Consider the following 24,790-nt stretch of genomic DNA (forward strand, 5'->3'; position numbering starts at 1 on the left):
ATTTCTTCACGCTTTTTATTGATCTCTATTTATTTGTGTATGTGTTTGAAGGAGTAGACTCCTAGTGTTCTCCTTGCCTCCAGGCCTTTCCGTTGCCATAGTGATGCCACGTCTGATCTTGGGATACATGGAATGGAGCTTATCAAAATTTCCATTCAGCGAATCCTCTCTAAAACAGATTGGCTTGTTTCAAATACAGGAAATTGCATCATATCTGATGATGGAAGTACCTTAGTTTCTTTATTTTTAAAATGAAAATACCTTGTGTTTCATTACTTTGCCCTCCAAAAAGGGGGAGAGGGGAGAATTTGTTTACATTTTTAAGGCTCAAACAAACCAACATCTTTAACATCTCTGATTTATGGTAGATTAGGTATATTGAAATTTAGCCATTATAAACCAAAGTACCACTGGGTGGCACTATAACCTTTTTAGCTCACAGGTCTACCCTGTGAGATAATGTTCAAGAGGCACTGTAAGATGCAAGGCATTGCAGTGGAAGGCGGGGAGTTGTGTTGCCACTGGTCTCCTCCCTCCCTGCCAGGACACAGGCCCAGATCTGAGGGAGGAGGTATCAGTGACATACCTTTCCTCAGGCACCAAAAGTTCTCAGGCCAGCCCTGCTTACATAGGAGTCAGCCCCACTGAACACACCTCTGAGTAAACTTGTGTAATAGCTAAAGGTAAAGGGACCCCTGACCATTAGGTCCAGTCATGGCCGACTCTGGGGTTGCGGTGCTCATCTCGCTTTATTGGCCGAGGGAGCCGGCATACAGCTTCTGGGTCATGTGGCCGGCATGACTAAGCCACTTCTGGCGAACTAAAGCAGCACACGGAAACGCCATTTACCTTCCCGCTGGAGCGGTACCTATTTATCTACTTGGCACTTTGACGTGCTTTTGAACTTTTGAACTGCTAGGTTGGCAGGAGCAGGGACCGAGCAACGGGAGCTCACCCCGTGGCAGGGATTCAAACCTCCAACCTTCTGATCGGCAAGTCCTAAGCTCTGTGGTTTAACCCACAGCGCCACCTGCTTCCCTCTAACTTGTGCAATACTGCACTGTTAATGCCTTTTGTAAAACAGAAAATGCTTGGGTGTTTGTGGGCTGGGAACCTTGGCTTAGAGCAGCCTTTGCCAATCTGGCCCCCTCCAGATGTTTTAGACTACAATTCCCATCAGCCCCTGCCAGCATGGCTCTTACATGAGCTCAGCTGCAATCCCTGAAAACAAAACGGTGGAAAAAAGAGAGCAGTGTCTTCTCTCCATTCTTGTACATTGAATTCCTCTGGCAAATTAGTATGAAAACTGTTTTTTCCTCAAAGGAGGGATAGTTGTGCTTCCACCATCCTGTTGTTCTCTCCCGCAAGCCTGCAGTTCAATCTACTCAGTTTAACAAGATCACGTATCCCTGCCTTGATACTTAAGCCACCCTGGGTTCTGTTTTGATGAAGGTTTGACTGACGCCCAGGGCAATAAACGGACCTGTGAGAAGACCTTGTCTGAAGTTGTGTAATTCAGGTCAGCAGAGTGCAGTTGTCTCCCTCCAGTGGCTAGTTTGCATATATTGCTGTGGATTGGTGTTGGGAGCATGTGAAGTTGCCTTGTACGGAGTCAGCTCATTGGTCCATTCTAGACTAATACTGCCCACTAATACTTGCTCCAAGTCATGACTTCAACCCCTGCTTCAAATCCGATCCAAATATTGATTGGAGAGTGAACAGGACAGGGTGAACGGAATCAACAGGTGACTGCTGGAGAACATCTTAATGGCCCGGGAAGGTATCTCCTTAGTGGGCCACTTCTCTGCAATTTCTCTAACAATCATCACAAAATAGTTTTACTTGGTAGTTTACTGGGAATACTTTTACTGGGTAGTTTGAGTCATTTTGGCAAAACTGCCCATCTGTCTGTTCTCTTTCTCCTCCTTCTCCTCTGTATCCAGTGTACTCTCACCCCTGGCTTGAGAAGTACACACAACATTAAGTACAATTAATATCTATCCTGTTGTTTCTTAAGGGTGCATTTCATAGCAAGCAAAGCTGGGGACAGGCTGCCACCATTTTCACATCATTGGTGAGTAGGTCAGGGGTGGTGGACATACTGCTCAGGGCCCATCAACCCTGGCTGGGGTTCTGATGAAATCCTCCCCCCCCCCCAAGCTGCTATTTGCAGCATGAGGGAAGCCTCCATTGGTACCATGATTGAGGTGGCGAGGAGAGAGTTAAACTCTCCCTGCCCACCTCCTGCAGGCCCAATGTTGCTCAGACTCCTCATTCATAGATTTAACATTTTGTCCTGTTTGTGCCCTTGTATGAGAAAGTTTTATAAGCTGGCATGTTCCTATTGACCAGACAGTTAGTGTGTGTAGGGGACAGTTGGTGTGGACAGAGAGAGGTTTCTTTTCCCTTTCTCATAACTCTAGAATCTGGCGACATCCAATGATGTTGAAAGAATGGTTGAAAGAATGAGGACAAACAAAAGGAAGTACTTCTTCACACAAGCACCTAGTTCATCTATGGAATTCGCCTAGTTCATCTATGGTATTCTCTCCCACAGGGTGTAGTGAATGGTCACCAACTTGAAACAACTTTGAAAGAATAAACCAATTCCTAGAGGACAAAAGCACTAGCCATGATATGGCTATGTCCCACTGCTGGAGGCAATCAGTCTCTGAATACCAGTTGCCGGGAAATGACAAGGGGAGCAAATGCTGTTGCACTCAGGTCCTGCTTGTGGTTTCTCATAGGATCTGTTTTCCAGATGAGAACAAGATACTGGACAAGTTGGGGGTTTGGCCTGATCCCGTAGGGCTCTTCTTGTGCTCTTGTGACAGTGTTTAGGCTATGCAGTTGGTGGCCCCCTTTATCCTCAGAGCCTCCTCTGTCTGATTTGATGAGGGCCTAGAAGACAAGGTGCCAAAGACTGGTTGCTGGAGGTCTGGGTTCAAGAGCCACCCATCCCACCCATTTTCAGGCTGCCTATAGAAATTCACACCACAGTTAACATCTAAGATAATCTTTTCTGTATCCTTAGAATGTGAGAGCCTGGAACTGAACGACCTTTGAGCAACTTCCAGCCCTATATGCATGGCCATGACTGATTGGCCTCTCCTTTCAAGCTCTAGCAGATGCCATTGCCCTTCTTCACATCCCAAAGGCAAAGTTTTGCTTACTCAGAGTCACAAGAGCTTTTTAGGCATATATTTATAACCAGTCAATCATAGCAACTCACTTAACCTTCTTTGCATTTACTCGTCTCCTTATGATTTTTGCCAGCTGTTTCTTTCCCCCATGAGCACCTGCTATTATTATGGCTTGGGTTGTTTTGGGGGATTTTTTTGCCGCAGAGCAATAGGAATAAAATTGCAGAGGAAACTGAGCATCAGCCAGTAGCTCATTTCCAACTGCGATTTGTTTCCAGGTGCATTTGGCTGGCTGGCTGGCTGGTTGGGTTTCTAAGCCTTTTAGGAAAGCAAATTTCACAAACCTGTTATTGGGAGGATCCGTAATGAATCCAAATTATGTAGGCTGGAACTTAAGGGAGGACTGAGGAGCCTGTGGCTCTCCAGATGATGCTAGACTACAGCTCCCATCATCCTTGACTGTCAGCAGCAGGTGTGAGGAGGTCAGCAGTCAATTACACAGCATCAGTGAAATTAACTCTTTATTCAAGGAAACCAGGTTGACTCCAAAGGCTGGGCCCAGTGAACACAGCAACTTGTCCTAGTAGATCTTGCTCCTATGAGGTAGTTGTGGGGACTGAAATTCATACCTTCCCATAGCTCTCTTCCCCCAGATCCTTCCCAAGCAATCTGAGACGCCATTGCCATGCCTGTCTCTGCACCCAACTCTTCATAACTCTTCTGGTTTTGGGAGACCAGGGGAGGGGGGAACTAGTCGCAGCAGGAAGGGGAGACACCCCAGCTTCTTCACCAGCCTGACTAGTGAAGAAGAGCCTCCACTTCTGCCTCTGATTCTGGGATTGCTCTTTGTCATGGCCGCTCACTGCTCACTACACCCTGTTACCTCTCCAGCTTCCGATGCCTCTTTCTCCCAGTCTTCTCCTTCTGACCACTCATCATTGTCCCACCACCAATCCCCTGGCTCTGAGTCTTCATCCCTTGGGGGTTCCTCAGCTGGTGCCTCCCAACACTCCTCTGCATCCAGCCAGTCTATGACATTGACCATGGGCCCTGCTGGCTGGGGGCTGATGGGAGATGGAGTCCAATAACACCTAAAGACCACTGTGTTGGCTACTCCTGACCAAGAGGCCCACAGGTCCCCTATCCTTTATTTGGGGGAAGTCATGACAGTTGCACTGTACATAGCCTATAAACGTTTCTAGCCCAGGTATGCCCTGAAAATACAAGGTCTAGGTGTGGAGAGGAGAGTCTGCTACCTTGAGGCTTCGCATAGAAAGGAAGAGCCCCTCAACTGTAACTTCTTCCATCACTGCTATAGTGAAAAGGAAAAGCCACAGCTATTCAAAATTTTGTTATGTGCTTAGGAGGGTCTGTCTGGATGATACACTTAGATCCCTTCCAGGAATGTGATCCCGTATCAAGTGAGGGTTAGAATCTAGAAGAAGAGGCTGCTGAGCTAGTCAGACAAGATTTTTTTGGTAAGATAATAGCCTTAGCCGACCACACTAGTGTTCTCATCAGCTCCCCAAACAATGGCCTATTTTGCAATAGCTACAACTAAGGGATGGGGCTCTCCTGGAAAGCAGGTAGGCATTTTCTGCACTCCATTCGCCTGACTGGATGCCACAGCACATAGGATCAATAACAACAGACCGGGATGGTGGTGGTTTGTGAGAGTGGCTGATGCTGAAGCCTGGAGATCAATTTTTGCCAAATCTGGGCTGCTGCATCTCTTAGATGCAGGGTTTTCAGGCAGATCAGGCAAGACCTTAAATTGCTTGAAAAATATGCTTGCTAAACACGTACTGCTAAATATTACAAATCTAGCAAGCAGACACTAGCTCATTCATCAGTCTGATGGACCTAGATCTTATTTGGTAACTACTTGAGGTTTTTAAAAGTACTTTTACTTTGAGGCAGGCCTGGTTACTTGGGACATGGCAATTTGGTGAGCTAAAAATTATTTAGTGCTTTTCCCCAAGGGGAACTCAAGGGTATGCAGTACCAGCGCCTCATTTTTTGTTGTTGAAAAGTGTGGCATGTACTGTAACAATTTTTCTAGGGGGAAAAGCACTGTTTAGGACTTCACAAGCCGTTTTAACTTTAAATTATGGTGATATAGTCCTTTTGGAGTGCTGGTTTTAGTGAGTTTTAAAACTGCAAGTGGAACCTGCTTTGAGGGGTTTTTTAAAAACAACAACAGCAATCAAGCAATGTAGGCATTTTATGAAATAAATAAATTAAAGGCACTTAGGTCTTGTGTGGAGCTCAGAATCTAGCAGTCTGGGTTCTGCGAAGTATACTGTAATTTAGTTTGTAGAGGAACTGGCTTCCCAATAAAACGCTGCTTTGTGGTTTTACAAGCTTTGCTCATGGGCAGCTTGGTTGAGATAGTAAGGAATAGTGGAGGCTTCCTTAGCACAGATCAGACTATCTAGCCCAGTACTGGCAATGCAGCAGTTATCTGGGGTCTTTGGCCTGTCTCATTCCCATCACCTGACACCTGGCCCTTTTTAAATGGAGATGCCAGGAACTAAACCTGGGAGTATCTATATGCAAAGCATATTCTCTTTCAGTAAGCCGTGACCCCCTCCAGCCCCCTCCCAGATTTATTCCTATCTAGGAAACTTCAATGAAGAACAAAGCCAAAATCGGGAAATCATATTTCAAAGTGGGAGGATGGAAAGATCAGCCTTTAAAATTAGAAGTCAGTCATTCAGGGTTGGAAGGAAGGTTCTGGTCTGAATTAACATCCAGCTCCCAGCTTTGCTATAGTAGATGGCTTTCGAAAAGCAAAGTCACGATACTGCAACCTCACATTCTCATCTGAATAATAATACTGCCCTCTGTCCTTGACAAGGACTGCTATGAGCACTAATAAAGTGAATTAAAGCACTCTCCCTTTTTACTGATGAGAATGCACTCTCCAAGAGCTCGACGCCATTGCTTCCTTCGCAGGGTCATTCCTGAGTGCTTCTTCGACAAACATTAGAACCAACTGTTCATAAAAATGTATTGGCTGGCCCAATACATTTCGGCACCACAAAATGGCGCCCCAACTTCCTGCCAAGGAAGAAGGAGTGGCGAAATAACACCAGGAACAAGGGGGAAATAAAGATCTACCGTATATTTCTCTCCATAAGACACACTTTTTCCCTCCTAAAAAGTAAGGGGAAATGTCTGTGCGTCTTATGGAGCGAATGTGTGGTCGATCGCTGGCTCCCTTTCTGGCCCCACCCCCTTGCCCAGGCCTCCATTGTTGAATGTTCTGCAGATGGAGGTTGTTTGTTTTCCCAGAGACATGTGACTGGATGATTAGATTATCTGTCTGGAAACTGTAGAAACGGCTCCCTTTCCTTTCCTAAAGAAGCTGCAGAACTCTGAACTCAGAACTCTGCAGATCCCATAAAAACAGGATTTTTTTCCCTTTGCAAAGCTCAACAACTTTGAGCTGATCCTCAAAAAAGGGAATTTCCCCCTTTCCTCCTCTAAAAACTAGGTGCGTCTTATGGTCAAGTGCATCTTGTGGAGCGAAAAATATGGTAAATCCAGGATCTGCTGTCCTTGTGGTGAATGTGTGGCAGAAGCAAGGGGCTGGGGACTGACTCGGGAGGAGACCAGCAATATATGGGGTTTGGTGCTGCTCATGAAGCAGGAGCCAGAAAGAGGAAAAGAGGATAGGTCAGAGCAGCCAGAGGTGGAGGTGCAGAATGTGTCAGACGCAGAGGAAGAGGCTGTTCAGGTGAGGTGTGAATCCCCACCATTGATTGCCCTGTCTCCTAGAACCAAGTGGCGCTTGAAGATGGAAGAACAGCGATGGCTTCTGTGTAGAAGCCTCAGGTTACATGCGCAAACCCCATCAGATGAAGGTTCATAAACTGGGGGGGCGGGGAGCATGGTCCCACTGTTGCTGCAACTGCTTCACAGGGCACAGACCTGGAAACAGCTGCCTAGACCTGGATGCTAGAAGCATATGTGTCTGCAATACCTTAGGAGCTGCTGTAAGTAAGCGCATTTAACAATAAAGAATTGCTATCAGACCCTTCCTTGGCTGGAGGGTGCTCAGCACATGCAAGCATTCGCTTGATCTCTTGAACCGAGTCTCTTGTTTTATTTGCTGTGATTTAACGGAATTGTTTTTAACCACGTATTTTAATTGTGGATGTTTATATGGTACCATTTTATTGCACATTTTAATTGTGGCACATTTTCAATTAAGTATTTTAATAATGTTGTGTAACTGGTTTTTATATTCTGTAAACTGCTCAGAAGCCTCTTTTCGCATCAATTGTATGTTTGTGTAAATATATATGTCCCCCTCTAAAGCCATCTAAGCCAGGGACCAGCATCATATCTTGTGGCAGTGTATTCCACAAGTTCACTATGCACTGTGTGAAGTGTTTTCTCTGTGGAACCACAAGGTCCCCATTGCAATACTGGCCACCCTATTTTCAATCACTTTCCTAATAATCCCTCACACAGAAATGGACTTCGTCACCATTGCAACATGTGACATTTTCACTGAGTTATACACAACCCAAAATATTGCCAATATATGCTGGGAGTGTTTTACCACAATGAGCATCATTTTGCTTATATATGAACCTCATTTGCCCTTGTGTTTGGCAGGATAGTTTTAGGCAGGGACAGGGAACCTGTGGCTCTCCAGATGTTGCTGGACTACCATTGGCTGGCTGGAATTGAGAGTCCAATAACCTTTGGAAGGGCATAGGTTCCAGTGCTTTTAGAGATCTTCATGGACCACTTGGGTTTACTCTATCCAGAATAACTTGTGGCGGAACACAATTTAGCAGCTTCACTGCTCACCCTAGTGCCCAGCCTCAGATCATTTATGAAAAAATAGCACCAGCTGTAATATAAATCTCTACTTCCTTTGCATCACCTTTCTCCCCACCCCCGTTGCCTTCACTTTTCACACTTTGGTTAGCGGCTTTGTTAAAACCTCAAAAGGAGCCCCTGGTATCAAATCCCTGCCAAATATGTTTCTTCACACTCTCAAACGATTCTGATTGGTGAGTCAGGGGCAATTTTCCCTTTGATGAAGCAATGCTGAGCCCTCTTCACTGTTCAGCAAAGCTTGTTCTTCAGTATGTGCAATGATTCTAACTTTAATAAAGCTTTTTCACCAGTTAGCCCAGAACATACTTTAGATTAAGGATCAAACTATTCATGCTTTACAAACAGCATGCTTACAGCTTGGTTTTTTTTAAAGAGAGCTCTGATGGGAGCAAAGAAATGATATGCCTGTTAGGGCCCAACTGCATGCAGTGTTATTTACACTTTTGCTTTGAAGGAGAAGCAGCCACACAGCGTCCTGATCCATCACCATGCTTCTTATCTGTATGTGAACCCTACATCAGTTTTCAGCCAATAATCTCCCCCAAAGGTGATATGGTCTGGGACTAACTTCTGTTATGAAACCAGAAGTAGGCTCTCAGTCAGGACTGAGAGCACATTAAAAACCTTCCACTCCTTTGGAAAGGAGGCCAATTTTATTTGTGGAGGAAAGCTATGTGGAGCAAAGCCCGCTGGAAACCAGTTCTGGTCCCTGTACAAGTCTGATGGAAACTTACGGTCCTGTATTAAACATGGGTGCCACTCTAAATTTTCAGTGCCAATCCAACAATTCCTTGAAGATATAGAAGGAGACCAACGTATGTGTACACATGAAGCGTCATGCCAAATGTCAGCTCAGTACCAGAAGCTCCAGCTCCTAATCACTCTAATCTTTATCCTATCTCTATGCTGGAAACAAAAGAAAACTGGGAGCGGCACGCCCTCCCCACTTTTATGACCATGCTTCCAGACACATTTTCACCATTTGCTAGGCATCTTACTAGTAAATACATATATAATTCACAAAGAGCACAAAACTTGAGGAAGCTCCTGGAACTATTTCAGAAGATGATCTGGCAGTCATGAAAAGAGATTGTGGTCTGAATATTTGGGGGTAAGGAGAAGGACCTAATGGTGCAGACTTAAGCCACTGAAAATTTCTCTTTAGTTCATCACTCAAGTCACTTTCAATCATACTGATCAAAGCATATGACAAAATGATGGAAAGAGTCTTTTGCTGGCTGAGGATAAGATTACCTAAAATTAAGGTTACCAGATTTTTTTTCAATGAATCCGGGGACACTTTTCAACCTACTAAATAGATGGATTTTGTCAGGGGACGGATTTGTAAATCTGGGGACTTCCCTGGGAAATGGGGACATCTGGTAACCTTACCTAATATATGCATTTTCCTTTACAATCTATCATTGTGTTATTGTTTTCAAAGTATATTTCTTGCTGGAGCCTGCAGGAAACAAACAAAGCAAGCAAGCAAGCAAGCAAGCAAGCAAGCAAGCAAGCAAATATTTGTGCTTTCCCTATGATGCCAGAGCCCTTAGGGATCTTCAAGCAGCATAGACAAGCCCATTTAGCTTTCTCTTCAAGTGGGGAAACTGTGTGGCCAAACACTGTTGCACTCCAGGCTCGGTCAGTCCTGGGCAATGTGGCCAATGGGCAGGGCTGACAAGAATCAAAGTCCAAAAACAGCATCTGGAAGGCTGCAGGTTCCCCAGTCTGGCCTGACAGTGAGCCTAAAACCAAATGGATGAACTGTGCATGATCCAGAATAATGTTTTATATTAATCTGTTGCCCAAGTTTCACCACAAGATATAGAACAAACAACGATATCATTATTCAATTGAAAATGGTGCATGCAAGCAGGATTCTTTGTAAGGATGAGATATGTCATGAAGACACTTACTGGTTCCTGTAAGGTGTGCAGGAGATGGGAAGAGGTTTTGAGTTCCCCATCCTACCCTTTTCCTGGCAACCTTACAGCCTTTGCTTTGCTAAGTCCTGGCAGAATCCTAAGAAGGGGGGACAGGAAACACCTGTGGCTTATTGGGTGACACCTTTTGGGGTGCTCTTCTGGGGTTATGACAATGGTGACACCCCTTTACCATTTATTTATTTTGCTTTTATTGGGTTGTGTTTGACTGATGGACACTCCTTGGTGAGAGGGAGGCATTCCTTTAGGAAGGGTATAGGTGATTTCTAATATATCTTCTTATGCTTAAATTAGGGGAAGGCAACCAAGGTTCAAGAGGCTTCTATCCTAGAATGAACCCTTATAGGACTAGTGGGTGAGTGAGTGTGGATTCGCTTATTGTCGGATTCTGTGATTGGGGGTTGCTAGTATTGCGTGGGAAGAAAAGAATAATTCTGGCAGTTACAGGACGGGGAAATATAGAGTGAGTAGGGAATTATAATAGAAGATGGACAGATGTTTGTTAGCTAGCCCTTTCTCTTTCTGTGATTTTGGGGTACCTGGTCATTCTGCTACTGTGCCCACCAGCCAGGATGTCTCATTGCATTGCCAAATCAGTTCACAAGAAGTCCTTGCCCAGCCATGATTATTATTTTTAACCTGTTTGGGATTTTCTTATTCTGTATTTTATAATTGATGTTTTTAAGGATTGCAAGCCACCTCGAATCCCAACTTGGGAGAAAGGCAGGATAGAAATATATTAAGTAAATACAATACAATACCAAAATTTTATAAATACAGTTCATAATCATAAGCAATACATAATGAAGCCGTGCTAAGCAGCAATGACAAATTATATACCATTTCGTTCAGGCAATGAACTCCACAGCCCCTGCAAAATGCAGAGTCTCATAATAGACTTACATTGGGTACAGCTATAAAATGCTCTACCTATCTAACAAAAACAGCCTTGAGGAAAATGAGGGAGAGGGAACTCATCAGCAGGATATCTAAAGGGCAGAAATAGTGCACAGGTGTCTAAACTCTGCACAGAATTAGCTCATAATTCCACCCCCACCAAAAATGACAGTTCCTTCCCTCCCAGCTCTCAGCTCTCAGCTTTCCTTTCCTCTTTTTATTTTTAATATTTATTATTTATTGAATATATATACCGCCCTATACCTGGAGGTCTCAGGGTGGTTCCAGCCTCTCACCCTGAGAGATCTCCACTTTCCTGTCTTTCACTCAAGGTCCTCCCACTACCTCTCTGCCCCTTCCATGAGGATGTAGATCTTGGACCCTGATGGCATCCCAGAAATGAAGACACCAAAGGGGTAAAATGCAGTATGTAGTTCTTTGTCCACCCTGCCCTGTCAACACAGAAGATGGTTAGAAACATTACTTAGTGGCCTTACAAAGAACCAGACCATTGGTCTATCTAGATCAGTATTATCTTTTGGTCTTCAGCTAGTGGGTCAGGTGAAGGTAAGGTAAAGGACACCCAGTGAAAGGCGACTATAGGGTAGTGGGTCTGGTCCCTGGTGGTCACAATAGGAGCACTCCTACCATGCTAAAGGAAAAGGTAAATGGACCCCTGACCATTAGGTCCAGTCACGGAGAACCAGTGTGGTGTAGTGGTTAAGAGCGGTAGACTTGTAATCTGGGGAACTGGGTTCACGTCTCTGCTCCTCCACCTGCAGCTGCTGGGTGACCTTGGGCTAGTCACACTTCTCTGAAGTCTCTCAGCCCCACTCACCTCACAGAGTGTTTGTTGTGGGGGAGGAAGGGAAAGAAGAATGTTAGCCGCTTTGAGACTCCTTCGGGTAGTGATAAAGCGGGATATCAAATCCAAACTCTTCTTCTCTTATTCTTCTGGGGTTGCGGCACTCATCTCGCTTTACTGGCCGAGGGAGCCGGCGTACAGCGTCCTGTGGCCAGCATGACTAAGCCGCTTCTGGTGAACCAGAGCAGTGCTTTGAAACGCCATTTACCTTCCCGCCAGAGTGGTACCTATTTATCTACTTGCACTTTGACGTGCTTTCGAATTGCTAGGTTGGCAGGAGCTAATATACCATGCTAATATACAGTAAAAGATTAAGAAATGCATGTTTGGGTTGAAAGTGGGTGCTGGGTCTGAAAAGTTTGAAGATACCTGATCTGCACCAGCTGCCCTCCAGACCTTGCCAAACTACTGGTCCCATCATTCCTCACCATTGGCTGATAGGATTTTGGGCAACATCTGGAGGACCCCCTGTTGGGCACCCTTGCGTGCCTCTGACTGGCAGAAGCAGCTCTCCAGGATTCCCAACCTCTGCCTGCAGACGCCAGGGACTGAAGCAGGGATCATCTGCATGCAAAGCAGGTGCTCGGTCGCCCCTGAGCGAAGGCCCTTCCTTTCAAGAAAGGCAGCCGTCTAAAGCCCCCTTATGAGTGGCGGGAATCCCTGCGAAGGATTTGTAGGAATCAAAGCGCAGCAAACCTAGCGGGAGGATGCAATTCCGGATTAATGGACGTGGATTGCAAGGGGATGATCTCATCATCCGTCTCAGCCCAATTGCTTGCACACCCCCCCCCCCCCCGCAGAGACACACTTGTGGCTTCCTTCCCACCTGCTCAGCCCCAGCAGGTGCCGGTGGGGAGTGCGTGGGAGGGGGTGGGGAGGAGAAACACCTGCTGGGCGTGAGGCAGCGGCGGGGACGTAGTCGTGTGCTGGGCCCCGACGGGGGAGGTGCAGCAAGTCCCCCCGCCGCCGCCTCCACACCGGCGCGGGCCCGCCCCCTCCAGACGGGCCCGCCCCTCCAGCAAGCTCGTCTTGGTACGTCCCCACCCGCGCGGCTCTCTCTCTCTCTCTCTCTCTCTCTCTCTCCTGCAGCACCGCATTGGCTTGCTGGCTGCTCCAGCATGACATCAGAGTAGCCGGGAAAGGGGCAGAGCGCAGGCGCCGCCGCGGACGGGAGAGGCGAGGCAGGGCGAGAGCCGACAGGGGCAGAGCTGGCTCCGGCATCTCCAGTAGCAGCATTGGCAGCAGCAGCGCTGCTTCTCCGCCGTGGACGCGCGCCCTTGCCCGGCCACCGACGCAGGCTGCGCCCCGCTCGGGCGGCTCCCCCTCTGCAGAGCGCCCCGATCGCAGCCTGCCAGACGGGCCAAGGCGACCGGTCTCCCCGAGCCGACGGAGCCGCCTGCAGCCGCGCCCGCTTGCCCCCCGCCTCCGCCCTGCCCTCTCCCCGGAGCTAGGCACCATGTCCGCGGGAGGAGACTTCGGCAACCCGCTGAGGAAATTCAAGCTGGTCTTCCTCGGGGAGCAAAGCGGTGAGTGGGAGCCGTCGGGCGCGGCGCCCTTCCTGGCCAAAGGGTGTGGGCGGCGGCGGCGGCGGCGGCGGGTGCTGCGGCAGGTGCTTCTCGCGAAGCCCTTGGCCGCGAGGGGGAAGCGGCGGCGGCGGAGCCCCGCGCTCCGCAATGGACTCGAGGTGCCCGCGCTGCCTCTTGCATTGCGGCAACTTCTGCCGGCGGGAGCGCTTCTGTCGCTGGGCGCCCGCCTGCCCGCCCGCCCGCCTCCCCCCACCCTTTCCTGGCTTCGCCGTCTGATCTGTGGGGCCGGGTGGGTGAGAACCGGCCGCTCTTGGGTGGTGCGGAGGGAGAGGATGCCCACGGAGAGGTGGGGTGGGCGAGGAGAGCCTTCTAGCCCAGGAATTGCTGCCTACGGTATAGGCGGAGAAAACGGGAAGATCAAAGTGGCGCTGGAATGATAAGCGCGGAGCAGCTTGAGATGGCATGGTGTGGATTCCGTTTTGGAGAACCGGGTCTCTTCCCCCGCCCTTGCTAGAGATACAAGGAGACGATAATGTGCCCTTTTTTCGACGGGGGGGGGGACCACCACCTTTGGAAAATAGATGATGGGGAAGTAGCCAGCCCAGGGCTATCTGAAGATGTGTTCTCTCTTCTCTCTCCCTGCACACCCTGCAAACGGGCAAATTCCTAACGAGGCGATTTTTTTTCTGTCCCCCCCGCCCACGGGAAGGATTTGCGCAAATAAAACGAGGCCCGGGAGAGAAGACACACCCTGCTGCTGGCCAAGACTCTGAGTCTTCCCCTCCCCCCCCCTTCCTTCCTATTAAAACCCAGTGGCTAGATAGATACCTGCCCAGGCTCTGAAGGCAGAGCCAATAGCCAGCACCACCTGGAGATGCTCTCTCCCAGCTTTCCATTTCTGGCCCCCACCCCTTCATTGGCCCAGAGGTCCCCAGCTAGCTCAGATGGGAGGAGAGTGGCCAGAACTCCTTCTGCATGTGTGATCCATCTGCCTGGTCCAATTTGCAACCCCAAGGGGGAACAGAGGGGCAGTTGCCCCAGGGCTGAAACCTCAATCTCCAGGATCTGTTTTGCTTTACTTTCCTAGGCATTTCATGGACTCGACTTTAAGTCTCTTACAATATTATAGCTTACAATAAAAAAGGATATAGCAGTTCACAATGAACATTCTACTCCTCCTCTCTCCCCTTGCCCAATTCAGAATCTGAATTTCACCTCTGGGATGTGTGAAATCTTGGCGTGCCTCTGAACATATACAGCCCTGCTCTTCATCACATCAAAGATCCACCTGTTCAGGCATCTCACTTCCCATAGGGTAGACTAGTGTCAGGTGCTTCTGGGAAGAGCATCAGAAGGCCCCTCCCACTATTGGCCCTCCTGGCAAATGACATATTGCCTATGAACCTGATGTGCCTCCCCAACTCCTCTGCTGCTGCTGGGTAGCCACATACATGACCCTGTGTTTGGGGAGCAAACTTTAAGAATATATGAAGAGCTTGCTGAACTAGACCAGTCACCCAGATGGCTGCGGGAAGCCCCAAGCAGTGCACGGGCACAATAGCACTCACTCACCTGTGGTAGCAACTAGTATACCTAGCAACTGGTTTTCAGAGGCATACTGCCTCACACAGTGGAGGTACAACCATTGTGGTGAGTAGCTGTTGATAGCCTCCTCTTCCATTAATTTGTGTAATCCTTTTCTAAAGCCATACAGATTGGTAGCCATCAGTGCCTCATGTGGGTGTGAGTTCCATAGTTCTGAGTGAAGAAATGTTCCAATGCTCTGAGTGAAGAAATGCTTTCTCTTCTCTGTCTTGAATTTTCCAGCATTCAGCTTCATTGGATGTTCAAGGGTTCTAGTATTATGAGAGAGGGAGAAAAACATTTTTCTATCCACTTTGACCCTACAGCACACAGAGAGAACTTCTATCACATCTCCTTTTACTTACCTTTCCTCTAAACCAAAAAGTCCCAAACATTGCAACCGTTTCCTCATAGAAGTCTCACTCAGAAGTTTTTGGAGAGGTATCTTGTCAAAAGCTTTTAGAAAGTCCAAGTAACCTATGTCAACTAGATCACCTCTATCAATATGCTGGTTAAGACTCTCAAAGAACTTTAAGAGTTCTATCTTATGATAGGACTTACGCTTGCAGAAGCCATGCTTGCTGTACTTCAGCAAGGCTTGTTCTTCTATACTTTCTCCATTTTACTTGGGGCGGACATTAAGTTAATAGGCCTGTAATTTCCAGGAGGCTCCCGGATCTCTTTTTGAAAAGTGGTGTTACATTGGGTACTTTCCAGTTTGGGGGTATGAAGACTGATTGAAGGACACCTCCTTTTTTCTTTTTTTCTTTTTTTGTTAGAATTTTTGAGCTCTTTGAGAACTCTCAGGTGCCATCCGGACCTGGCGACTTGTCAGTTTCTATTTTGTCTTAGGCCTAGACTTCCCCTCTAATCACTACTATCTGCCCCGCAGTTCCTAACACATGGTATATTTCCTGATCTGTAGCATACACTCTAATTGAGCTTCCAATACTGTGTTAAACAACTCCCAAGTAATTTGGCCCTCTTGACTTTGCCTTTCAGCTTCCTTACCTGTCCCCTCATTGGGGGATGTTTCATGTTCTGAAGTCAAATGTGACCATGTTGGATTTCCTTGGCATGTATGTTTAGTTTAATAGCACTATGGACACTGCTCCCTACTGGGTCAATAACTTATTATCTCACATCAGGCCCTGGCTGCCACTCAAGATTTGGTCCAGGGTCATTGCCCCTCTGGTTGGTTCTGTGACCAATTGTTCTAGGACACAATCATTTAGGGTTTCTAGAAATGTTATCTCTTTCTCATGACTGGAACACATATGTAAACTATCTATGTGAGGGTAGTTGAAGTCACCCATAACTACAACATTCCCTCTTTTGGATACTTCCTTGATACCATTTCAATATCTCCCTGAGCATTTTGATCAGGGGGATGAAAGCACATACCAGTACTAAATTACTTTTGGGCTCCTGTATCACCACCCACAATGACTCTGTGTAGGAAAATGCCCCTTTTGGCATACAGAGCTACACCATCTATAGACTCTATATCTGGAGATAACCATGTCCCACTGGTTCTCTTCATTTCACTATGTTTCCGTTATGCTCGCTATGTTGATTCCATCCTCTAAAACCAAGCATTCCCAGTTCACCATCTTGGCTGAGAGACTTCTAGCTTTAGCTCCCTTCAGATGTCTTTGGCATTTTCGTGTGACCTGTGGTTCTTTGGCCTCCCTGAATTGCTATCTGAGGCAGCTGCACTCAAAATGCTTAGTTCTTCACCTCCCCCGTTTAAATTTTTATCAGTTTTCCAGTCTTGATCCTGGGGGGAGACTGGTTCTGAACTGGACCCTCTTCAGCACCTGCTAACTTTCTATCTGAGAGGGCATGGTTTCAAGGAAATTTGAGTTCCACAGCTTGCCACTCTTTCAGAGGCTTAATCAGGCAAGTGGTGTGGTAGGCCGATTCATTCTTAGTTCCATCCCATTGAACCTTTCCCTTTTGAAATTTAGTACGCTAATGTTCATCTTCTTGATCAAATGCTTTTAAACCATTGCTTCCTATTTGTGTGTCTTTGTTAGGTGTCCACATCAGGAGCTCTTTCCATTAGTGCATATCTCTAATGAATATGCTGTTGTAACATTTTTCCTTGGAACAAATACCTACCTAAACTCATTGACACCATGCTGTAATCCCCTTGCAGCCCCCAAATCTATGATTATGTCATGAGGCACTTAAGTAGACTTGAAACTGGCTTATATTTGTAGTGCAGAAATGGCCAGACTACTTCCTACTCTTCCAAATCAAGCTAATGTCCCTGGCATCTCTTGAGAATTGAGAAGGATCACTACTTCTATACATGTGCTGGCCTTCTGCCAATATTATGTCCTTCCAAATGTTTTGGATTTTATTTCCCAGCACTTTGCTGGTTGAGGCTGATGGGAGCTGTAGTCACAAAATCTGGAGGACCCCAGACTTGCAGAGGCTGACTCATGCTGATTTATTTAAATAGATGCATATTTTAACATCTTGGTTTATCTTCATGGAAGAAGAAGAAAAATCACTAAGCCATTCCTAGTTTGATTTTCTCTTGTCTCTCCCATCTTTTAAAGAAGATATGAATGGGACAGTACAGTATACCTTTTCCTTCAAGCAATCTTTTAAGCTTGTCAGACAATTGCAGGATGGCTTTCTTTCAAATACATTCCTCGTAAGGCTGCCATACCTTTTTCTGGGCTTGCTCCTTGTGCCATTAATAGCAGCTGGTATGAAGGTGAAGAAACCTTCTCTGCAGCTTGATCTCTATGTCAGTATAAGCTTTGCCTGCTAGATTCCTGCTGCTGATAAAAAGCACAGAAGCAAGCTCAGTAAAAACCACCCCATTGAGTTGCTTGCCATGTCCTCTTGAAGGTAATGTGCTGAAGAACGGTTAGTTCAAAAGTTCTTTTTAAAAAAGCAATAAAAGTGGAAAGACTCTCTTTTAAAAATGGACTATTTTTCTAGGTCAGGGATGGCTAATCTGTGGTCCTCTCAGATGCTGCTGGAGTTTAGTTCTCTTCAATCCTGACCATTGGCTCTGCTGGGCTGATAGGGGTTAGACTCCAGCATCACCTGGTGTTTCCCTCATCTCTCTTCTAGAGGAACCAAATAGTTAGTCCCTTGATCCTTCCAATCTATGTGGTTCCTTCTTTCACTCAGGAGCATATGCCTATGGATGGCATTGAAGGTCTTCATAGCAAGGTAACAGATAAAGTATCGGATATATTCAGGGGCCTCCATCTCAAGCTTAATCTTTGGAAGCCTATAAACATGCAGCAGACATGAAGCTTAAAGCACAATGCAACAGGCAGATGCAACAGGCAGAGAAGACAGATAAGGGAGGAGAAAGCCAAAGCCAATTGCTCTAGCCTTTTTTTGCCCTGAGGACAGGTAATGGTGCTGTGAAACTGGGAGTGGGAGGCAGGGAAATAATCACAGATGGAAAAAATTGATCAGCTGAAAGTTCTTTTTTGATCAATAATATAAAACCAGCACAATTGTCTGAAACGTAGCTGCCTGTTTGGTGCCAAGGTCATTTGGTTTCTCTTTTCTGCAATGTGGTTTTTACGCAATGCATTCAAAATGCAATTTGAATTGCACAGTTCTCTGTGAACCACCCCCACTGCTAGCCATCTAGAAGGGGAAGTGCTTGCTGGTCCACATATTGGCAGGACACCCTGAGGCTTTCTTGACTGAGGCAAGAATCAGGCACAAAGGGATGAGTCTCTCCTGGTCAGGTCCCTGAGGCAGGTTAATGTATGATGGGGTGGAGAACAGGTGACCCATGTTGTTGGACTCCAGTTCCCATCAGCCCCTGCCAGCATGGCCAGTGATGAGTGTTGTAGTCCAGTACTATCTAGAGGACCACAAGTTCTTCTTTACTGATGTATGGCATTATCCCCTGCTCCAGTAGATAGCGTGAAATGCCTCACTACCTAGGAACAAAGACTCCACACTTTCCCTATAGATGTGGTGCAAAGCGTGTGCACATACCCTTAGAAATGCTCACTTTGAGCATCCTTTTGTTTAAGTCACACACAGCGAGGTGGATTCCCTGTTTTCCAGAGTGGATTTTTTGCAAGCATGTTTGTGTTTTGTTTTCAACCAGCTTTCCCCAAGCTGGTGCCCTCTATCAGTCCAGGCCAGCGTGGACAACTGTCAGGGATAATGGGAATTATAGCCCGGTCACCTGGAGAGTATCAAGTTGGGGAAGATTGCCTTAGACTAGGCATCCCCAAACTCAACCCTCCAGCTGTTTTGGGACTACAACTCCCATCATCCTTAGCTAACAGGACCAGTGGTCAGGGATGGTGGGAATTGTAGTCCAAAAACAGCTGGAGGGCCGAGTTTGAGGATGCCTGCCCTAGACCTTTAGCATTTGCAAAGCTGCATTTATTTATACAGTAAGATGTGTAGCCTGTGATCTCTTTTATTACCAGCCTGCATGCTTGCATGTTCAAGTATCACCAAGTGCTCTTTAGTGGTTCCTTGACAAACCATCTTATTCACCTAGAAGGAATTGTTGCTGTTTGATCCAGGCCACTGGCTAACTGCCATATGGCTAAGTCCTATACCCACTTGCCTGGAAACAAGCCCCATTGAACTCGGTGAGGCCCACTTCTGAATAGACATGTATAGGATTGCTCTGTATAGCAATGTGTAGAAAGTAACAAAATGTTTGTAGCTCGTTAGATAATACTGACCAAAGCAACTAGGCTATTTGAGTTGACTGTGCCTCCCAGTATCGGTAACCTTCGCAATGAACTGTTATTGATTGGAATATTAAGTGAGGGTTGATTAAAGCACTAAGAAGCCTCATTTCACACTCTTAGTTCCTCCCACCCAGTCTTATTTATAGTTGCTTCCATGCAGGTGACTATGTACTGTTCAGAGAGGAATTCATATAAAAATGGTGGGTAAGATGCTAAACTTTTATATAACCATGTATATGCCCTAGCAAGGGAAGTGGGGCTCAGGTTTTCAAAATGATTCTGAAAATTGAGTCTTTGCATGCACAGCACAGAGCTATTTATTAGGGTTGTGATGGTTGTGACATCTCAAGTTTTGGACCATTCCTTATAAAAAAAACTGGATTTTAGTGTATGTTGGTGTGTTGTGCCTGAGCAGGATGCTTGGCAGGGCTTGATAACAAAGGCAACAAAGCAGGAAGATGGATTATTAGCAAGTTTGTGTCTTTTCTGGAAGGAAAAAGTATGATAGCCCTAAAGAAAAGGGAAAAGGGTTCCAACCTTCAGAAATGGCTGTCAATAGGACATGCTTGTGCTGTATATATTCCAAAAGCTTTTTTTGCACTGTATGGCTGTTGGGGATGATGACTCTCCTGAGGAGTGATGGTGGTGGAAGTCTGACCCCTCAGACAAAAATACTCCTAGCCTGCCTCTCTCAGAGGTATGTGCAGCAGATACACTTTAGCTTTATACTCAACATGCTGAGCCAACTTTCGGTCTGAGGTAAAGTGGCCTGTCATGTATCACCTCTTACAAAGATGCGCTGCCTCAGGCATATTTGGCCACCACAGTAGCCTAGGAGTTGGCCTTTGTCTTGGTGCCCAATGTAGTGCTGCTCCAGGAAATTATTACTTCAGTTTCTATACCACCCTTCACCTGAAGATCACAGGGTGGTTTACAATATGAAAACACAAAAATGCATACCATAATAATGAACAATAACAATAGCCTTCCACACACAGTTGAAAGGTGGCTTGTACAGGTGTGGGAGATCCAGGGCAAACCTCGTTGAAAACTGGCCCCTGAAGTATTGGAAATCAAGGTAATTTGTGGTACTTATTTGCTGTGAGGTCAAAATTCAAACCCTTAGTTTAATCACCAAATTGTAGACTCACCAGATATATTTCTATGGTGAACTTTCACACAGCTGATTATTATATCCTGCAGCTTGATAATTTGTGTGTATAGTGCTGATTCTGAAGGGCTGCTCTTAGATTTTATTCATATTAAGACTTTAAGGCCTTTATTCTTTATGAAGTTGGCTACCTATAACACTGGCTGCATACAAACAAAATATTGCTTAAGTTGTGGGGATTACTCACATGCTGTGGTATGGTTTTCTCTAGGGTTGAGTTCTGGGGAAAACAGTTCTTCTGAATTTCCCAGAGAAACTGGGTGTGCACTGGGTGCTGACTGGCTGATGCCTGTGACGTCACGGATCCACAAACTTGCTTAGTTTCTCACTGGACATAACAGTTCTGGAACTTGTGGGGCGAGGCAACAAATGGTACTCTTTAATTGCATAAAGGTATGGATTGTGTTTTAAGTTAGCTATACAAGGCAGAAAGCATCTGGGGGAGGAAGCAAGACTGACAAACAGATTTGCATTCGAGCACCTGGTAAAGACCTATGTCTGACAATTGCAAGCATAGCCTTGCTAGTGTCTGCTTGTAGCACGTTTCTATGGGAATATTGTTCAGTGATGTGGCATAGCATAGCTGCTAGAGGTGAATAGCTTGTACTGCAAATGTGACTAGAACTAGAACTGCAGTATGAAAAATAATATCTAAATGTGTCCTGGGATATTTATTGCATGTCATGATGATTTTCAGGGAAGGTGCTCAGGGTGTGTGGGGAGTTGGGAATTGTAAGCTGTCAAAACCATCTTGTGGCACTAATGCCATTCACTTTTTTTTCTTTAGCGATTACCAGTGCGGAGAGAAAATGTCCTGTTAGCTTACTTTAAACTCAATTTGTTGATATAATCTTATAAGTCCAAGTGAAGAAAAGACACCCACCCACTCCCATTATTGTGAATTTCCCCCTCACCTCTGATTTGCCCCATGATGATCAGAGTAATCAATACCTCTCTAATTTCCTTGGAGTAAACTGTGAGATGCCTTCACAGTATGGAACAGCACCTATGATTTGAAAGTAGCTCAAGATGGATGCTTTATTACATTTTTAGCCCACCTTTCTACCAAGGAGTTCAGGGTGGTGTGCATGCTTTTCCTTTTCTCTGTTTTCTCCTTGCAACAACCCAGGCGAAGACTGGCTCACGGTCACCCAGTAAGCTTAATGGCTGAGTGGGTATTAAATCCCAGTCTTCTGGGCCCTAGTCTGACACTCTAAACACACTGGCTTTCAAGATAGTAAGGGGAGCATCCTAACACCTTAAGATATATTGACCTTGTGAATCAATTATTGATGTGGTGATCAGGATACATCCATTGAGGCCTTGCTTTTGGCCTCTTGGTAAGATTCGAGAAATTCACAGATAGCAGGGGCAGGGCCTTTTTTATTATGGCACCACACATGAGGAAATGGTACTATTTTTGTTGTTTTTTGGGTGGAGCTCTTAAGACATTTTAACTTCGGTCTGCAGTTGATTAATGTCTGTGCTTTGATTATTACTGTTCCCCTTAGAGGTTATAATGTGGTTTTCACACGGTGTTTTTATATAACACAATGTTTAGTTTATGGGTGGATTTTTTATGTGATATGCACTGAAGGGCAGGTTTAAAAACCCTCTCAAAATATGAAAATATAATTCCCAATGAATTGCTGGGACAAGTAAAACAAACTGATTTCTTTCCAGATCTTGTAAACAACCAACAGTGGTTTTATTTTCAAAACATTTTTATTCATCATTTACAGAAATAAAGTTCCTTCCAGTCTGCTATTTCCATAATTCATGTTTGAATAGTTTGCAAAACACAACCACCTTCCAGCAAACTTTACAATATTGGTACTTCCATTTCTCATAATGGATCAATCTGTCAAAGTGTCCCTTCTGCCAACTCTAAGCACTTCAAGTATCCATTCCCATATGGATGGAGTTTCTGGGTTTTTCCATCTGTGAGCCCAAATTATTGTAGCCGTTATCAAAGGGATCTTAACTAAATACTTCTGTTCTCCACAAATATCTTCCTCAATCCAGTTAAACCAGATCAACCCTGAGGAAAGTCTCAGAGTTCATCCTCTCATTGATATTTGACACACAGTTCCCTCCCAAAATCTGTAAGTATGCTGACATTCCCATAACATGTGTAATGTGTGTGCATTTAGCAGCACAACATGTTTCCATACACTTTCTATTCAATCTGGCAGGATGTTAAATACCAGTGCGGTAACAGTTTCCACTGAACTTCCCTTATTGATAAACTTAATGAAGAATCTTTCACAAAACACTAAATCTTAAACCATATTGACTCTGGGATAGTAAATCCCAGTTCTCTTCCCCACTTTTATCTGACAACAAACTCTCTTTTACTTAGGTCAATCAGTAATTTATAGTTTTTTGCCAAGGGGCAAAACAAATGTTTTAGATCCTTCTCTCTGCTTGATGCTCATATTGGGGGATTGTGTGTGGTGTGTGTAATGCCCAAGAATAGTTCCCTTTGATTTGAGGGTAAACTCTACAGCCCCAGATCAAAATCCTCAGGGTTAAAGATGCGCTGCATTCCACTATAGTTCCAGAAGTGGCTTTTACATAAAAGCTCAACTATAATGTGGACATGAACAGGGAAAACTGAGTAAGCTACCATGTGAATGCAGCCCATGCCTACTCGAAAGTAAGTTGTTTGCTTCAATGGGGCTTACCCTCAGGTAATTGGGGTTGGAATGCAGCCTTATCCTTGTGCCTTAAAGAGCATGAGATCATGGCAGAAGGGCATGTAGAATTGTTTCATCATCCCACTTTACATTAAGCAACACAAAACACAACATTCATAAAATACATAGCAGCTTTACTATAATCAATAGGAGGTGGAATTGGAGCAATTTTAATTCCCCTGCCCCATGATATGTGTGTGTCTGTCTCTCTCTCTCTCTCTCTCAATGTTAACTTACACAACAGGTTCCCTTTATAGGAAAAGAGCAATATTTTTGCTAATACTTTCGGATTAGTATGTATTTTTTTTACAATTTGTATTGTATATTTACAATGCTAAATCCATGGGGGAAAGGGGAATTGAAAATAAAACAGTAACTATTATATACCCTTGTAAACCTATATTATGTCTCCCTGTAAATCTATAGTGCTGTGTTCTGTTCTTGTGACTCCATTTCAAAAAGGAGAAACGGAGCTGGAGAAGGTTTTAAAAACTGCAAGTAAAATGATGATCTCTACAAAGAAGAGCTGAAAAAGACAGGGCTCTTTTCTGTTGCCTCTCCTTTTTCAGAATGAAACTTGAGAGGAAATGTAACAAATGGTGCAGAAAGAGCGAACAGAGAGGACTTGGGTTTTTTTTGTTTTCCCCCAAAACAGTAGAACTTGGAGTCATCCACTTTCATTGAATGGAAACAGGTTCAGAATCACTAACCGGGTATATTTCTTCATGCAGCATTTGATTAACCAGGAATTATTTGCTGCAAGGTGGTGGTAACGGCTGCTGGCTTAGATAGCTTTGAAAAGGGATCAAGCAAATCCACGGGGACCCTCTTTGATGGGTATAAACCAGGAGTGGGCAACCTTTTTCAGCCCAAGGTCCACATTCCCCACTGGGGAACCTTCTGAGGGCCATATGTCAATGGCTAGTGGAGCAATGAATGTGACTCTTCTCTTTGCACGGTAGGGTGCAGTTTCAGCCTCACCAAACAGTATCCACATGTACCTATTCAGGCAAGGAAGAGACCATGATTACAGTGCAAAAGATGTGGAGGACCACCAGTGAGGGGTGTGTCCTAGGAAAGTCCCAGAGGTCAGATACAGAGGCCTAGAGGGCTGCACTTGACCCTCAGGCCTGAGGTTTCCAACCCTTGTTATAAGCCATGGTAGTCTGAATGGAATGTCCACCATTTGGGCACCTATCTCTGAATATGAGATGCTGGGGGCAGGGAGATTTGTTTTCTTCAAAGGCTGCTTGTGAGTATCTTCTTGGAGACATCCACTTGATTGCAGTTGGTGGGTGAGATGGATCATTAGACTGATTCAGTAAGTCAATCCTTCTGTTTCTGCTCCTTCACTGCTTCGATCCCATGCACATTTTCCCTGCAGGAGGCA

The 24,790-nt window shown here is 45.5% G+C and overlaps 1 protein-coding gene and 1 long non-coding RNA gene across 2 annotated transcripts in view; one reads left to right on the plus strand and one right to left on the minus strand.

Moving 5' to 3' along the window:
- Window position 1: 1 nt before the first annotated feature.
- Window positions 2–20,977, minus strand: LOC309343269. The gene is made up of 4 exons (XR_014157225.1): window positions 20,889–20,977; window positions 14,810–15,093; window positions 9,396–9,465; window positions 2–169 (listed from the first exon to the last, which is right to left on the minus strand). It is a non-coding gene; the product is annotated as an uncharacterized lncRNA (long non-coding RNA).
- The window catches only part of RAB6B (RAB6B, member RAS oncogene family), a 66,970-nt gene continuing 55,030 nt past the window's right edge, over window positions 12,851–24,790 (plus strand). Inside the window, exon 1 of the mRNA XM_081864553.1 lies at window positions 12,851–13,237. Coding sequence (XP_081720679.1) covers window positions 13,168–13,237 — 70 coding nt within the window. The 5' untranslated portion in view covers window positions 12,851–13,167. The remainder of the gene's footprint in view (window positions 13,238–24,790) is intronic.

Source organism: Podarcis erhardii, assembly GCF_964252035.2.
Source record: "Podarcis erhardii genome assembly, chromosome: 5".
In the NCBI taxonomy this organism is placed as follows: domain Eukaryota; kingdom Metazoa; phylum Chordata; class Lepidosauria; order Squamata; family Lacertidae; genus Podarcis; species Podarcis erhardii.